General features: G+C 42.0%; 1 protein-coding gene across 2 annotated transcripts in view; it reads right to left on the bottom strand.

The window, feature by feature from the left end:
- The window catches only part of LOC134539078 (run domain Beclin-1-interacting and cysteine-rich domain-containing protein), a 33,078-nt gene extending 16,360 nt beyond the window's left edge, over positions 1-16,718 (bottom strand). The window contains exons 1-12 of one of the 2 annotated variants that reach the window (XM_063380806.1): positions 16,545-16,681; positions 12,339-12,544; positions 11,431-11,561; positions 9,716-9,899; positions 7,685-8,878; positions 7,278-7,449; positions 5,688-5,819; positions 3,950-4,176; positions 3,473-3,631; positions 2,554-2,696; positions 1,781-1,963; positions 81-263 (exon numbers count right to left, since the gene is read on the bottom strand). In XM_063380806.1, the coding sequence (XP_063236876.1) occupies positions 81-263; positions 1,781-1,963; positions 2,554-2,696; positions 3,473-3,631; positions 3,950-4,176; positions 5,688-5,819; positions 7,278-7,449; positions 7,685-8,878; positions 9,716-9,899; positions 11,431-11,561; positions 12,339-12,521 (2,891 nt within the window). In that variant the 5' untranslated portion in view covers positions 12,522-12,544; positions 16,545-16,681. Of the gene's footprint in view, positions 1-80; positions 264-1,780; positions 1,964-2,553; positions 2,697-3,472; positions 3,632-3,949; positions 4,177-5,687; positions 5,820-7,277; positions 7,450-7,684; positions 8,879-9,715; positions 9,900-11,430; positions 11,562-12,338; positions 12,545-16,544 lie in introns of both variants that reach the window. The other variant, XM_063380807.1, reaches the window with a different exon arrangement.
- Between the last annotated feature and the right edge of the window lie 45 nt (positions 16,719-16,763).

Genomic DNA, 16,763 nt, shown 5'->3' with positions numbered 1-16,763 from the left:
ATAGTCCAATTTTGCAGAAAGTCTTCCCAAAAATTACTTTTCTGAGAACCTAACACCGATACTTCTCGGACACGACTCACTTGTCGGCGAATCGGCAGGTGAGCACAAAGTCCTTGAGGTAGAACAGGTGCAGGCGACAGTGGTATACCCGCTCCAGCTGCTTGGCCCGCCGGTAGAGGCCCGAGTTGAGGTCCCCCACGCGGAACAGGGGGTCGCACATCATCTGGTCCAGGAGGCGGTAGGAGAACGTCGACACCGGGTACCTGCGGGCACGGCAAATCCCCGTTCGTCTCGTCGCGCCGGGTCCCCGCGTCTTCACAACACTCATGCGCGCTGGCAACGGGAGTTGGGACGAAGCCATGCATCTCATTCTTAATACTTAAGATCCAACATTTTATGTTTTCATTTTTAGTTACATTTCTTTTTTTAAAACAGGAGATTTTGGTGTTATTGTTTTCATTTTTATAATAAAAAAAAGTCTAAAACAGATACATACATTAGAAACAATAAAAATTAATTAGCGAGCAATTGTGGTACGTATAAAAGTGGTTCAGTGAAAGTGGCACGGTAAAAAATTAATTAAATTAATTTTTCTGATCCATGCGCTGGGGTACAATTTCATTTTGTTCGGAAATAATAGCATTCTTTGGATTTGAAACGTTAAAAGATTAGTTTATATAACTTGAATTAAGTTTGGTTTAAATGCTACTTAATTCCAAGATATAACGTGCATTTCGGTGCTATATGGTGTATTAAATTGCATTTCAGTGCTATACAGTGTTTGACATGCTTTTCGACTATTTCACTTTTATCGCATTTCATCATGCACCATGTTTTATCGCATAATCATCGCACATTTTACACTATTATCAAGTTTGAAAATAAAGGTGTGCAACTATTACGTGAAAAAAAGTTTTTTTTTTTTAAGTTATTCATAACAAACAAAACCAGTTCTTGGAAAATAATATGTTTTATTAAATATTTTGGTGTGCTTTTGTATACTCTACTTTTTAAATAGTCAGCAAAAAAAAAAAAAAAGTTCAGCAAATGTACGTAATTTTTATTTTGTATTTGACTTAAAAAAATTTTAATAAATAAATAATTTAAAATTATTAATTAAAAATTTTACTAAGACTGACTTTTTTCTAATAAAAATTATAAAAGCAAGTTTATTGAAAATTGTGCATTAATTACTTAATAAACATCTTCATTCCTATTTACTTGTAGTTTAACATTATCTTAGGTGATTAGTTTTAAGATATGCCTTTAAAAAGGCAGTTAAAAGCTTAAATATATTTTATTTATACATTTATATGCGGCATGCCCATCAACAGTTGCACGACATACAAACAATGTAGTTAAAATCGAACTAACTTAAAACTCAATAAAGATACAAAATATTATTAAATCTATGACAAATAAACATAAAAAGATTTTTGTTAAAAAATCAAAGGTGTGAAAATTTTTTTTCCCCTATACCTCCGAAACCATGGTATCTGTTAGGCTGGTATCCGATACCAGTTTTGGGCTTCATAAAAGCCTTAGTTTACGTGCTTTTAAAACTATTCTTCCATTTTCGCAGTAATCACACAGTGTTATTTTGGTCAGAAAGAGAAGAAAAAAAAAAGGGGGGGGGGGGGGGGAGGTTGGACAGAGTATCTTAGGAATAAATATAAAGATCGCAGGAACTGAAGTCATAGACAGCAAATAACGTGACCCACCGGAACAGCGGGGAGCTTACGGATGCGAAGTCTGGCGAAGGGAAGGGGGGCACAGTCACCTGGAGAAGTCCCACTTGGCGAGGATCTTGCCCGGGACGACGGCCAGCTGCCCCGTGTGGCAGCCCGTGCAGAAGTAGCGCCCCAGGTACTCGCAGTAGCGGAACCGGTGGGCGTACTCCGGGGCGACCTTCATGCCGCAGCCGGCACACCGGTAGTTCTGCTTCGCCATCAGCACCCTACGCCTGCGCAAACATTCACGTTTGTCGACTGGTCCGGATCGCGGCAGTGACACAGCAGAGGTTCCCAAGGCACTTGTGATTCTGCCATTGCCTTCCGTGGTGGGACAACTCAACACACACTCCCAGGACACTTAAAGAAATTTCTCTGTCCCACGAAACATTTTTATCAGAGCCGGGCCGATCAGGGAACTTGTTGATAACACCGATACCGGATCGCTTGCTGCCGATCTGGCGTACAACCGTCACCGATCATCCTTACAAAAAAAATAACAGTAAAAATGCCAATGAAGAATGTTGAGTTCATTGCCTTCGTACTATTTTCTTTTCTTTTGGGAAATAAACTGAGTCATGCAAACCAATAATTAAACGGAAAAATCAGGATCCCGTTCAGCTCTACTCTTAACCACGATGTCGGCAGCTGAATGAGCGATATGCAACAGCTTCACTGCACTTGGAATGCAATACTAATCATTTAAAAGTATTTGAAGTACTATTAAATAAAAATAATAAAAAAATTATTTCGATATTTGAAATTCTGTATACTCAAACAAGCCTACTTATTTCAGAGATGGAACTAGGCAGACGGCACTCACGGGAGGGCGAGGTGAGGGGTGAAGATGACCTGGGGGCGGGGCGGGGCCCACTCCACGGTGCCGCGCAGCTGGGTGGCCCGGCACGTGTCCGTGTCCTCCGCCTCGTCGGGGCTCACGGGCCAGCTGGTCGGCATCGGCAGCAGCTGCGCACACCGCGCGCTCGCCCGCATTACAAATACAATTTTTCAGGTTACGCATTTTAATATTCACGTATTTTATTCTCTACCTACAATAGAAGTTACTGTAATTCATACATTGCAAATTTACAAGTTTTCTTAAGAAATAATAAATATTAGTTAAGGGTTCAAATTAAAATAATAATAATTGCTTTTAAAAGTATCGAGACCACTTGGTTAATGAATGTACCCAGTTTTTTTCTTTGAATTTTACGTTTTAAGTTTTATTCATGTTATGTTTTGTTTAAAGTAATAAAAAAAATCTCACCCGCCACTTCTAGCGACTGGTGTCAGACAAGCAACTGAAACGTGCCTGCTACAAGCACTGCGGGAATAGATAGCAAACTCAAATTACCAGTGCTTCGATATAAAAAATTTAAAAAAAAAAGGGGAGCAAAAGTTGATGATTTAAATACTGACAATTATAATCGGTCAATAAGCCCGGAGACTCGTTTCGAACACCGGCCACTGCCATGAAGATCAGACCATGTCTTAACTGGTGTGATTCCACGATGGATCAGCTTTGCCTTCTTCGGTATTGGACAACCAAATACCCCACTCGTAAACCCAAGAACAAATTTCAACACAGATGAAAACTTCTCTCAACGTACGTGGGAATCGAACCAGAGACATTTGCCAGGAAGCTCTTACCAAGTGGGCCAACACACTTGAATCTTGGCTCGGTTTGTTTAAGTTATATGATTAGGGGCAGGTATTTTTCGCGAATAAATCTGAACGCCTACCAGACTGCAACAAGGTACACCCGCACCAGCTGTTTCTTCCTTGTGATCGGCGGACGTCTGCGAGAGAAGTCGTTGCCTTGTTTGACCCGTAGCCACCTCGGGACGCGCTTGCTTCCGCACTGACTCACTGTGATTGGTGTCGTAACAAACGATATTGACCTGAAAGAAACTCAACCAATCACGGAACACAGACGACGCTACAGTGTTTTAACTTTTTCAGCTAGTCTCGAAATCTTTTCGCGAAATACGCGTGCCCCTAGATGTGATAAATGTGTGAGGCATCTGCCATCACGCCATCTCCCTCTGTCAACGCCCCCGCCGGACCACGGGTTCACCGGGTGTTTTAGAGGGGTCCCGGTGCGACGTGGGCGATCGGGTAAGGCTCCAGCAGTGCCGACAAGGTCCAAGGGCCGACAAGGTCCAAGGGCCAAGGACGCAGCCAGCCGAGCGAGGCAAGGGGGCGGGCAGGTTGCGTACCTGCTGGGGCGCCTCCTGCTCCGAGACCAGCCACTGCAGGTCGGACGCCCGAGGCAGCTGCTTGTCGCTGAACTGGCGGATCAGGCACAGGGCCACGCCCTCCGCCGACACCACGGACTCCGTCAGCGGGCCCTCCGAGTGGCCGCGCGGCGACGGCGACGCGGACGCGACGTGGTGCTTCGACAGGTCTGCCTCCGAATACAATGAGGCCATCGATACAGACAATCCTTTGGACCACCAACAGAGGGTAACTGCAGTGACTCGCCGGGCATTCGTGACTTAACACGCACACTTTCATGTCCACTAACGTGTAGAGACCTGCCAAATTCGCGGATTCATTTCGTGAGATATGCCACAATTCAAATACGTAATTATACCTTAGCGCTGCTTCTACCGCTGTTAATCTGGATTAACGAGGGCCAATTAGAGATCCTCGCTAAAAAGAAGTGTCGAATCACAGACACTCGGTCGAGACGACTCACAAGTCAGCAGCCAATAGACAGGTGGCATTTGCCCGAGTGTGTAGAGTGTAGTAGAGTCTATTCTGGAGGTACTGAAAACGCAAAATTTGCAGGTCTCTACTAATATGGTAACATATTTACTCAATACTAGGTGTTGTTCGTTTTATTTTAAGAAATGCTTTTTTTGCGAAGATAGTACATTTTGATAGTCCTACAAGCCACATTTTACTTGAAACAAAAAAAATTTATTGGCAAAAATGAGTGGATTTCATAGAACTGTAAGGGGTCCATTGTTTCAATTCAACTTAATATTCGATTATAAATTCAATTTGAATGGGAAAGAAAGAAAGAGAGAGAAAAAATCTCAGCATTCCCAGAAGCCTAAAAAAAATGGCTGGTATCTTTTGTTTTTTTAAATGCCTGCATGCTTTTCTGAAAGATCCCAGCATTTCTTTGCCTCAGAACAATGTCAACCCCCCTTTTTTTTTGTCAGCTGGGTGGACTAAATAACTGCCCGAGATGGGGAAGGTTGAACAACGGCGGTCTCGTGCTGTTCATCATCTCCCCGAGAAATGTGCTGACAATTCTAATCCATTTTTAATGGCTTGAGTGGCTGCCTCTCCTTAAAAACCTGCAGTTAGGAAGTCAGCCGACACTGACGATGTTACTTACGGCTTCAAAAATGACGTTAAAAACATATTTTAACATAAGTACTGTGTTCAATGAAAAAATCTCCAGAATCTTCAAAGGATTTTTTTTATTTTCTTTGATTAAACCCCCTAGTGTTTAAAGCACACGTCAGAAACTGTAAGATAAAACATGAGGTAAGAAGGGGTGCATTATTATTAATTGAGAAACCTTATTAATATTTAAAACTTACATGGTATAAATATCCTTTCCTTTGAACTACATGCTAAAATAACATTCACAATAAAATCTTGTCCCAATTCACAACACGCTAAACCAAAACTAGATTATTCTTCAAGTTCAATGACTGGTGTTGCACTTACACTGTGATTAGCATTAAATAATTTTAAATGCCAAAAAAATCAACAAATTTAAAGGCATTTTTGTGATAAAAAAATTATTTATTAAAAATTATAAAATGCAATCAAGTAACAAAGAGCCAATTAGTTGATTTCATCAGTTTATTCTTTAGCTTCATTTGTATGTTTTTTTTAAAAATTAAATTGGTTTACATACAGTACTTATGCTAATGAGATGGATCCAATGAGATTACAGTGCTTCCATCCACCCCTTAGAAAATTAACACTTACCTGCATTTTTGAGTTGTGCGAGGTTTTTAACTTCATCCACTTCCAAGTCTTCGACGTCATCCGTGGAGATGCTGTCCGAGTACGTCCCCGGTGACGTAGACAGGGGGCTGATGCTCTGGTCTGTCGTAGTGGCTGCAAGAAGGAAAATATACTAACAAATTGCGAAAATGATCAAATACGACTCACAATAAGACCTTTCCCTTTTAAAATATAAACTGGACTAAAGCTAAAACCATATCTCATCTTTAATAATCACACACCCTTCAGAAATCTTGAGATGAAAATGACACATTAACACCTATGATCTCTGCACGCCATTCAGACGCCTCGTTTCGTCAAGAAAACGGGACCTCCCAGATCAAAGAGAATTATGAACCAACTCTATGCTATGCTTCAAACAACGGGGTCTCTGTAATAGCTGCGGTCTCCAAACCACTCAGTTAACAGCTGGATACACTTGTATCGATGTGAGTGATGGAGATCCTACCATTAACGTTATACTCTGGCGTTGAACTATAAGCAACTGCGTCACTTTCACCTGTAACCATTGAACAGTCTGAAAATTAACGTGCCTCACGCAACACTGAACCAATTAGAGCATTTAACAGTTGAGGTGCTCCTTCCCTCAGGCCAATTTGAGACAACCAATTTTTTTTTTAAACATTGAATTGGCTACGAGGGCTAGCCCGACCGTTTCATTTTTGTCTAAACATATCTACAACAAAGTTATTAGAGAAGCTAATACAGTGACACAGACCTGGGGTAAAAACTTATTCTAGTGTGTGTCTCATGCTTAGTTTGCAGTACAGAGTTCCGTATTCATCCGAGGAAAAGTCGACCCTGATTGCAAGATGATCCCCAATTATACAAGTCAGAGTTAGGTTCGGAGATAAATTATTAACTTAACTTTTTCCTTTCCTTGCTAAGTAGGAAATTACTGCAGAGGAAAGTTCTAATAAAAAACTTGCTTAACTAATATTTAAAGTCATTAATAATACTTCTAAACAATACAAAAACAAATCAAATTTCTGTATGTTTAAACAATTTATCCAACATTTTTACAATGTGACTACTAATCTTGTTCCCCATTTCTCAATTGCAGTTGGTTATAAGACATCCCTCCGATTTTTTGGGTGGTCTTTCAAACAAAAAAACACTTCTTAATTTCGGGTCAATACAGTAAATGGTGCTTACTGTTGCCAGATTGATACTCTTAGCTTGTTAACATTAAAAATCATACCATCAATAATCATAGAGAGATAAAATTTTCTATATTATTATTTGTTTATTTTTATAAGACCGTGAAATTGCGTCTATTGACAGTATTACAGTTGTAGTCAATCTATATAAAAAAAAATCAATACTAAATACCAATAATTACTATACAGGAGCAACTATTTGCCTGTCAATATTAACAACAAACCATTCTATTAAATTATATGCTATGGTCAAAAAAAAGCAAACAATTTTAATATTAAATTCTATGAAAATTTTGTTGAAAATAAACAGTTAGAAACCAAGATGGCATCTTTCAGTTACATCTCCTTGGAAACCAAAATTGGCGTAAGGAGCGTAGCAGAGCTCACTCACTGTCTGTCTTTGTGTCGCTGAAGAGGGCGACGCCCCACAGGTGACGCTGCTTCTCCTCCTGACGCTGCCGTCGACGGAGGCGGATGCGTTGCTTCAGGTGGTTTATCTCCTCGTCGCTCTCCTCCCCCTCCCCCTCCTCCATCGCCAGCCGCAGCTGCCGGTTGCACTTCACCTGCCGACCCCAACGACACCGGCTATCTGCATGGTTCACAACCTCTTTACGGATACAATCACTGTTCTTTAAACCAGCCCAAAAAAATTGCCAGCGATCCTCTACAAATTTAACAGTTTACTAACTTCAAAATGTTTTTTCGTAAGTATCACAGATTCCGCCCTTTCCCAAAATTTAAGTTGAAAGAATTAAACGAGTTATTGCATGCAGGTATTTATTTCAATTGCTGTGTTACCTGCTCGATTGCCGCAATCATGGCTTCCGAGATGCTGAAGTGGGCGTTCTCCCTGTCTAGTTCCGCGGACGGGCGGGAGAAGTCGCCCGAGGACAGGAAACTCTCCAAGGACTGGCCCTCCGTCGGACGAGGGAAGAACCCGGTGGCCATCGGCAGGACGCTGCTCCCCCCGTCCTCGATGAAGCTCTTCTTCTTCCCGAGGGAGCGGTTGCCGCTCTCGGCGGGCGGCACGAGATGCCCCGGCTCGCGGGCAGGGTCCGTCGCGGGGCTGGCGACGACACCCCTGCACTTGCGCAGGTCGATGCCGCTGTCGCCCGCCGAGTGCGAGCTGTCCCTCTCGTCCCAAGCGGTGGTCGTCAGCTTCAGCTCCGAGGGGCGGGCGTGGGACCCGACCTCCGCCGTGAGGCGGTTCACGTCGTGGCTCTCGTCGCTGACGTTGCACGTGTCGGGGTTCAGGGTGTCCGAGCTGTCGTTGCTGGCGTCCGCACTCGGCCGTCGGAGCAGCGCCGCCTTGCCGTTCTCATCGCACGGGGCTCTCCCCATCTTGCTCGCCGGATCTTTCTCTCTGTGTTTCGCTGGGGGAGACCGCTGCTTCTCGTGGCTTGAGGAGCCGGAGGTGTCGGACATCAGCTCCGAGAGGTAGTCCACGGCGAGGACGCTGGGCGACAGCTCCGGGCTCGTCAGCGGCAAGAGCTTCTCCATGGCCGACATCCTCCTGCAGGGCGTCGTCGGGACGGAGTAGTTCCTGCTCAAGGACACTGCCTTCGAGGCCGGCGTCGCGCCGCTCTCCCCGTCGTCGACCCCGGCCAGGCTCTGCACCAGGCCGGGACAGCTCCCCCACGACTTCAAACGCAAGTCCCACTCTCCACTCACACCTTTCCTGCTGGCGAGGCGCGCCTGGTCTTTATCGACACGTTCCGCCTCGGCAGTCGGTGCTGCTGCGACCTGCACGTCTTCTCGGGCGAGTCTGGCGCGGCTGTCGCCGTCCACGGAGCAAGACACTGTCTCGCCTGACTCCTCGACCTTGACGCATGCCCGCGAGGGCAGCGTGAGGCGACCGTCGTCGGACGGCTGTTTGGCCGAGCTGCCGCACTCCGACCGGCCACTGCGCCACTGAACGTACTGGACCTCGGGGAAGGAGGAACATCGTCGATGAGATTTCTTGAAGACTGTGTGTTTCCAGGTGGTGAGGTACTGAAACAAACGGTAACAAACGGATGTTAACATCCTTACAAATTAACACCGTACCAGCACATAATTGTGAAGAGAAAATATACTGCAATAAAATTCACAAAATTGTAAAGGAAAACAAATTCAACATAATGCTACCATAAATGAGACAGTGTAAAGCCTAAATTTTTTTCACAAAAATAATGAACCAAAGCATGAAAGAATAAAAATCAGTTTAAAAGAAATGTCCATGGGTTATTAAAAAAAAAAAAATTGTTTCAGAGGTAATGCTTATGCTCCTTTTCCTTTCATTTGTTCGAGACTATTTGTTACATTAGGTTTAAAAGATTAACCCACTAATTACTCCCATGTTGACGTATTGTACACTGCTGATAAGGGAATGGCAGGGTCACAATGGAGCGAGATAGATATAACCAGTGGCGTGCCTAGAGGGGGGGGGGGGGGGGGAGGACGAGCGGGACCGGACCCCCCCCCCCCCCAGGGTAAAAATATTTTAATATATAATTCAAAAAATGAAAAAAAAAAAAAAATTATTACTTTTATGAAGTTACGGCCAGTATTTTTTAGATAGCCTAAATCAGCCCCCCCCCCCCCCCCCCCCGTGTCAATTGAACACGTATTTTTCAAAAAATTTCCCCGGACCCCCCCCCCCCTAGCTGGGGGGTATTCCATACCCCCCAGGCCCCCCGGAAAGGCCCTAGCCTTCTGCCTGACCCCCCCTCCCCCCCAGAGCAAAATCCTAGGCACGCCACTGGATATAACTATCAGTATCTGCGACGTGCAGGCAAGAGAGTGTCGCGAATCACGTCGAAGGACAACCACCGGCGTCGGGCCACCCACCAGACCGGGGTCGATCTCGGTGAGCAGGGACGGCCGGCTCTGCTCGACCGCCCGCAGGCACAGCAGCGTCGCCTCGCCGTACGCCCCCTGGCAGAGGAACGCCGACCGCTCGAAGCAGGAGAGCAGGTGCTCCCGGTCGGACAGCAGCCACGCCAGCTTCTGGGACAGCGAGTGGCTCTCCAGGCTGCGCAAACACGCCGCCCGCCCGGTGCCGCTCAGAGCTCCGCACGCCTCCCTTGCACTCGCTGTTCTGCCACCGACACTCACTCGGTGCGACATCACGCAGCGCAAGTCTCCGTAGCTGTCGTCACTCGCATGACATTTACACCCAAGATATTAAACCGAGTGGATATCTGATCCGTCAAAAATATTTGTGGCAGAAAAACAAATGCAAAACAAGGTATAGAGTACATACATAAAAATTTTTACAACTAAGCAAATCACCCTTAAAAAAAGGATGATGAAAAATAATGAAGGAAAAAAAAAAAATCATCATGCATGTGATTCTGAGCCTTATTTTTTAAATTCAAAATTAAGTGATAATTTCATTCTTATTTTGCGTGTCAAATATGTATGAAGTCAGAGGCCAACCTGTGGCGAGAGGTTGGTGACCCATGAGGGGAGTGAAGTGAAGAGGGCGAGTGACCCCTCTGTGAGCGAAAGTGGGCGGTGAGCAACAGGCTCGGGGACCGAAGCATCTGGGACAGCACTTTGCGTGTGCGACAGACGAGTGAGTGGTGTTGGGCAGTGTGTCGGTACAGAGACGAGCAGTAGAGAGAGCCATCGTCAAGACGAGCTCCAGCGGGGAAAGTAAATCGTGGAATTGATGAAAGAGTGATTAATTCACGGACAGAATTTAAATCGCTGTAGTTTTAATTAAACGCAAATATTAGCTACTGTATTCAATTAACTAGGCTATCCATTACGGACCTGTTTTCCCACTTGAAACAATACTGACTTAAATAATGACGTATGTTCTGGAGTAACATTTCAGAAATTTTCATTGGCTAATAAGTTGTATGTTTCCCAAAAACCAGGTACATTTGTTTCTGCTTACATGATTCTGGAATTATTAAACTGAATGCCTGAATCCCATGCAGACAAAGTCATGGGAAAAGCTAGTCTCTGGTAATGAAACTCTGTCCACTTGTATTCACTGGAGCTTCAGGGAGCTGGAGGGAGCTGTAGGGAGCTGGAGGGAGCTGTAGGGAGCTGGAGGTAGATGGAGGGAGATGGAGAGAGATGGAGGGAGTTGGAGGGAGATGGAGAGAGATGGAGGGAGTTGGAGGGTGATGGAGAGAGATGGAGGGGGATGGAGGGAGATGGAGAGAGATGGAGGGAGATGGAGGGAGATGGAGGGGGATGGAGGGGGATTGAGGGAGATGGAGGGGGATGGAGAGAGATGGAGGGAGTTGGAGGGAGATGGAGAGAGATGGAGGGAGTTGGAGGGTGATGGAGAGAGATAGAGGGAGTTGGAGGGAGATGGAGAGATGGAGGGAGATGGAGGGAGATGGAGGGGGATGGAGGGGGATTGAGGGAGATGGAGGGGGATGGAGAGAGATGGAGGGAGATGGAGGTGGAAGGAGGGAGATGGTGAGAGATGGAGAGAGATGGAGGGAGATGGAGAGAGATGGAGGGAGATGGAGGGAGATGGAGGGAGATGGAGGGAGATGGAGGGAGATGGAGGGAGATGGGGGGGAGAGAGGGTGGGTCACCTGTCGTGCAGCCACGCGCAGGCCTTGTCCTCCCTCTGCTGGAGTCCCTCGCCCCCGAACACGGGCGACGCAGCGAGGGGCGGTCTCAGCCAGCTCAGGCCCTGGATGAACACCCAGCAGTCCGGGTCCCCCTGCACACGCCCGCCAACACACACACTCTCACACCGGCCCACGCACGTCGTCAATCTTACGACTCCTGGATTCGTACAAAGTCACCGGGGAACTCACGGTTACCGATGGCTCTTTTACCGTGAACCAGACAAAAAATTTTGTCTATCAATTTTTACTGTGAAATACTAACTACGGATGAGCCAATTAAATCCTCAAATACCTTAAAATCATCAGTATTCGAAGAATTCGATATTCGAGGAAATCTGACCTCTTAATTTATTTAGGTGAATTATTTTCTTTATGCCTATTCTGTTACCATTCCCCAAGACATTGTACTTTTAACGTGTAATCATACAAATAAAATTCAAATAAGCATTGAGTCTGGAAACTTGGTTTGTGAAAAAACCATTTACAGTGTAGAGTGTAGACTGTTTCACCACCCTAGTTAATAGTTTTCATTTATTGTACATTATTTTATTTTCGACACAGGACACCCAGATTCGGAGTTTAGGGATACATTCGAGGTACTCCCTGGGTTCGAATTCGAGATTCATTTTTAGAAACTTGGGATTTGACGCATCACTTGTATTAACTACAATATCTAACTGAATACAGAGAAAAGTCTTTAATAGTTTGATCTGATATTCCTCGACTCGGCACATTCCGTGGTCCAACCCGGCATATTTGCAGTGACAACCTTGTGTCGTGTCCACCATGAAAGTCTAAAGACTGTTGGTGGGCATGTCACAATAAGTAAATAAAACAGCGTAAGCCGTGCACACCGACAGGCGACTCACGTGGTGGTCGAACACCCTGCAGCCGTGCTTGAATATTCGCTCGACAGCCTTCTGCAGCCGGCTGAGGCCCCCGTACACGTTCCACACGTTGGACACCTGGCTGATCAGCAGCCCCTCCACCGTCCCCTTGAGCGCCTGCAGCAGTTGCCGGTACTCCTGCTGGTACACCTCGTCTCGGGCCATCTCCGCCCGCTCAGCTGCCAGCCCTGCAACAAGCACCACCACCACCCGTTAGGGTGCGGCATTTGAAAACGAACATCTCTGACAGTATGGCGGCAGATATCAGTTTAATTCTTTTTTCCAATGCTAGAGAGAGACATCTCAAGTTTTTATTTATTATTATCTTTGAAAGATTTGTGCAATGGGAGTGCATGACTTGATGTAAACTTTCGAACATACGCCATTGCTAAGCACATGTGTGTGTGTAGAAGAAAACTACAAAAAAACACAAATGACAAAAACACAAATTAAACAAAAAATTGCTGTTAGGATATAAACACCACATAATATTCCATAACAGGAATATGGTCAACCAACAAAGAAAAACAAATAAAAATGGACTAACAGAATGAAAAAACCTCCACAAATGATGACAGCACAAAAATATTGAACCCAAAAAAATTCAACACAACAGTTGAAACGAGACAAAAACACAGCAAAATGAACAGATGAAAAAAACACAATAGTTTTCCAAAAAACAAAAGCGAATGAAAAAACCCCTACAAATGATGACAGCACAAAAATAATGAACCCAAAAAAATTCAGCACAACAGTTGAAACGATACAAAAAAAACACGACAAAACGAAAAGATGAAACAAACACAAAAGTTTTGCTGTGTTTATGTCTCGTTTCAACTATTGTGCTGAATTTTTTTGGGTTCAATATTTTTGTGCTGTCATCATTTGTGGGTTTTTTTTTTCATTCTGTTAGTCCATTTTTCTTTGTTTTTCTTTGTTTGTCGACCATATTCCTGTTATAGAATATTATGTGGTTTTATATCCTGACAACAGAAATTTTTTGCTTAATTTGTGTTTTTGTCATTTGTGTTTTTTTGTAGTTTTATTCTACAGACATACATGTGCTTAGCAATGGCGTATGTCCAAAAGTTTATTTATTATGTTTTAAAAAATTGTATCATTAAGGCTGCCTCCTTTTTGGTTAATCCATTGAGATAGTCGAGGTTCGAAGCTTCTCTCAACTCTTTCCAAGCATATTGAAGGGTATGTTGTCATTAGCAGCTTGAATATTGTTCTTCAGTTGAGCCAGATACGGATTTCAGATAGCCCCAAACAAATATTTCACATGGGGCTGAATCGGGCAAGTGTGCCGGCCACTGAAGATTTCCCCGTAAGGAGACAAGGCCTATAGGGAAGTGTTCTCGCAAAAGATTTGACGTATGCGCCGGGTATAAACTGTATTATTTATAAATTCAAAATCAATTTTTTTTTTTTTTTTTTTTTTTAACAGTAGATCTAGGGTGGTGCTGGCATATTGCAGACCAAATACAGTCAGCTAGAGTCTTGCTAATCCGAACCCTGGTCATCCAAAAATCTGGCTAATCCGAACAACTTTTTCGTGCAATTAAACTAAAACACCTGAATTGTTATGTGTTTTAAAAATCATTAACCATTTAAGAGATTTCATGCTTTTAATAGTGTTATAGGCTGTGTAACGTAATAACTTAATGCTTAAAAAAATTTATTTTGATTTTACTACATGCTCTGGAATTACAGAAATTATTCTGTTAATCCAAAAGTATGGTCTTGGCCACAATTAGTTTGGATTAAAGGAACTCTTAGGGCGGTATTCCAAGACGTTTGAGTAAGGTAGCGAATATGCACTGCCTTGTTGGGCAACTGCCGTACCCTAACTCTCGGGTCATATTCCAAAACGTGTCCTAACTGAACCCCTGTAAGGTATCAGATCAGCAGCCGTTTTAATAAATGAGTACTTGTGTGAAGCTATAAACAGTTGTACTTCGTGGAATCCATCGTAATTTTAGCTTATTTTTAAAACTATGGAATTATAATGTGAAATTAAATATTTAATTTTGGTTGTACAAGAATAAACTATGTATTTTTGGCCATATTTATGTTTGCTGTTTTTTTAAGATATTAGGGGGGGAAATTGTAATCGTAAAAGTTCCTTTAAAGTTCATTAAAAAGGAAAAAATTTATATACAGTTATGCATTAAATCGGCAACAGATAGGACACCAAAAATCAGTGCCCTAAAAATAAGGGACTGGCCGTGTCCTATCGGGCACTTGGAATATGGTTAGGGTACAGGTATTGCATATTCAACACCTAAACCCTTATTTTTGTGTCTTGGAATACGGCCCTTAACACTGAAAACAAATATATATCTTTCTCTCTCTCTCTTGGTGTGTGTCGGCTACTTATTTTGCATCTTGTTGTTTTACTTGATTCACTATATGATTCTGCGACATGTTGATGGCCCAATCCTAAGTGACTGCCATCGATACATGGTTGGCAGTGCCCGGTAACAGTAGGTGATGAGCATCTTGTACCTTGTAACTTGAAGTTAACAAGTGTTCCTTGGAAGTCACTGATACAGCCAAGGTTAAACTCAAACACTTAAATTTCCCCTGTATAACTCTATATATTTACTAAGATTACAGAAAATTTCAAGTGTAGTGATGTTTACAAGAGAAAATATATTTTAAAAAATTGGATTCTTTTTTACATGTGAATGTCCTTTATCATTCTGCAAAAATTACATTTTAAAATTTAATTTTAATAAATATTTTCCAACTAAATGATTTGAGCAAACAGTGGTAATTATCAGCAGAGTATTCCATTAAAAACTGAACATGAATTTACTTACTTTCCAACACATATTACAATCATTCTCCATACGTCCATTAGGTTGCCATTTTGACAGTTTGCTAGGTTAGATTGGATACATTAGATAACGTATAAAATAATGAGAATGGTTGTTGGGTCCAGTTAACTACATTAAAGATATTGTATCAAATATGTAACAACTTAGGTCCTACCTTACCATTTTTTTAATGACTTTAGTAAGGATTTATTATGTTTTTATAATCATTTCTGACTAAAAAAACATAATAAAAATTTAGTAAAGTCATTTACAAGTAGGGAGGGCAGTACCCTGAATTATTACAAATATATGTGAACGTAGGTTACGACAGGTAAGCTAAATTAAAAATGCTGTAAGTATGTATATATAGTTGGTTAGGTTAGGTTAGATTAGTTACATTATAATAGGTAGTTCCAAACAAACCATTCACAAGTTTTTTCATGAAGCTAAGCTAACCCCATTTTGACAATTTCATTGTATTTCTAAAATAGCTAAATTAACCTTACCATTTGTTAAAACAATAGGTACACTTCTGGAAAACTATTCAAAGTCACACAACTTCCTGTTACAGAATGATTGGTAAACATGTTCCAGGGAGTAAGAAGAAATGGTAATTCTGAAGGAGAGACCTTTTTTTTGTAAAAATTATAATAAAAAATTAATAATTCTTTTTTTACTTGCTGACATGTTTTCTAACTATTATCTAAGAGGGTGTTGTGACAATGAAGTAGTTTACGAGTAACTGACCATTTTAAAGAGTGATTATGTTAGGTTAGGTATATTAGATATACTTTGAATTTTCGGAATGGTTGGTTAGCCACATTAAAAATACCATACTAGAAATAATGACGGTTAGGTTAAGTTAACTACATATTATATTAGTAATTCCTAACCAATAATTCAGATTATATTACAGTGTTTTTAATGTAGCTAACATTTTCTAACTGTCCACGCTCTTATAAAGAATTTTTAATGTAGCTAACTGAAACTATCAACTCACGATATCACCGTATTTCTAATATGTAACCTAACCTAAACTTTTGTTAAAATTGTAAACCAATGCTACTTGAAGTATCAGAATGCCCTTTAAAGGATGACTGTAAAACATGTCAGGAAATTAACATGGTATATATAGGTATATATATATATATTTTTTAAATCAAATGGCTCCCCTCTAGAAATACTGAAAAAAAAATGTAATTTTTTTTTTTAAAAGAAAAAACATCTTCCTTTAGAATCACCCAAACAGTTTACCATTGCAAGCAAATCAATTAACTTACCATGCTTTATATAACCTCATTATTAATTTATTTATTTATTTATTTATTTCATTAAACAAGTGTGAACTTATACAATTACATACCATTAAACCAGCATTAAATTTATAATAATGTTAATTGATTTAAATAATGTAATTCCAAAACACTATGGAGAAATATTTAACTTCTAATGGAATTACAATTTACATTGGGATTTCATAATACCCACACCCACAACCACAACATGAAATTTTAAAAAAACAAAAAACAATTGAATTATTTTGTGACAATTAAAACACAACGGTGCAAAATAGTCTAATTCA

The sequence above is a fragment of the Bacillus rossius genome, chromosome 14, assembly GCF_032445375.1.
Source record: "Bacillus rossius redtenbacheri isolate Brsri chromosome 14, Brsri_v3, whole genome shotgun sequence".
Lineage (NCBI taxonomy): Eukaryota > Metazoa > Arthropoda > Insecta > Phasmatodea > Bacillidae > Bacillus > Bacillus rossius.
The sequence above is the reverse complement of the archived record's forward strand: the minus strand, read 5'-3'. Positions and strand labels throughout refer to the sequence as shown.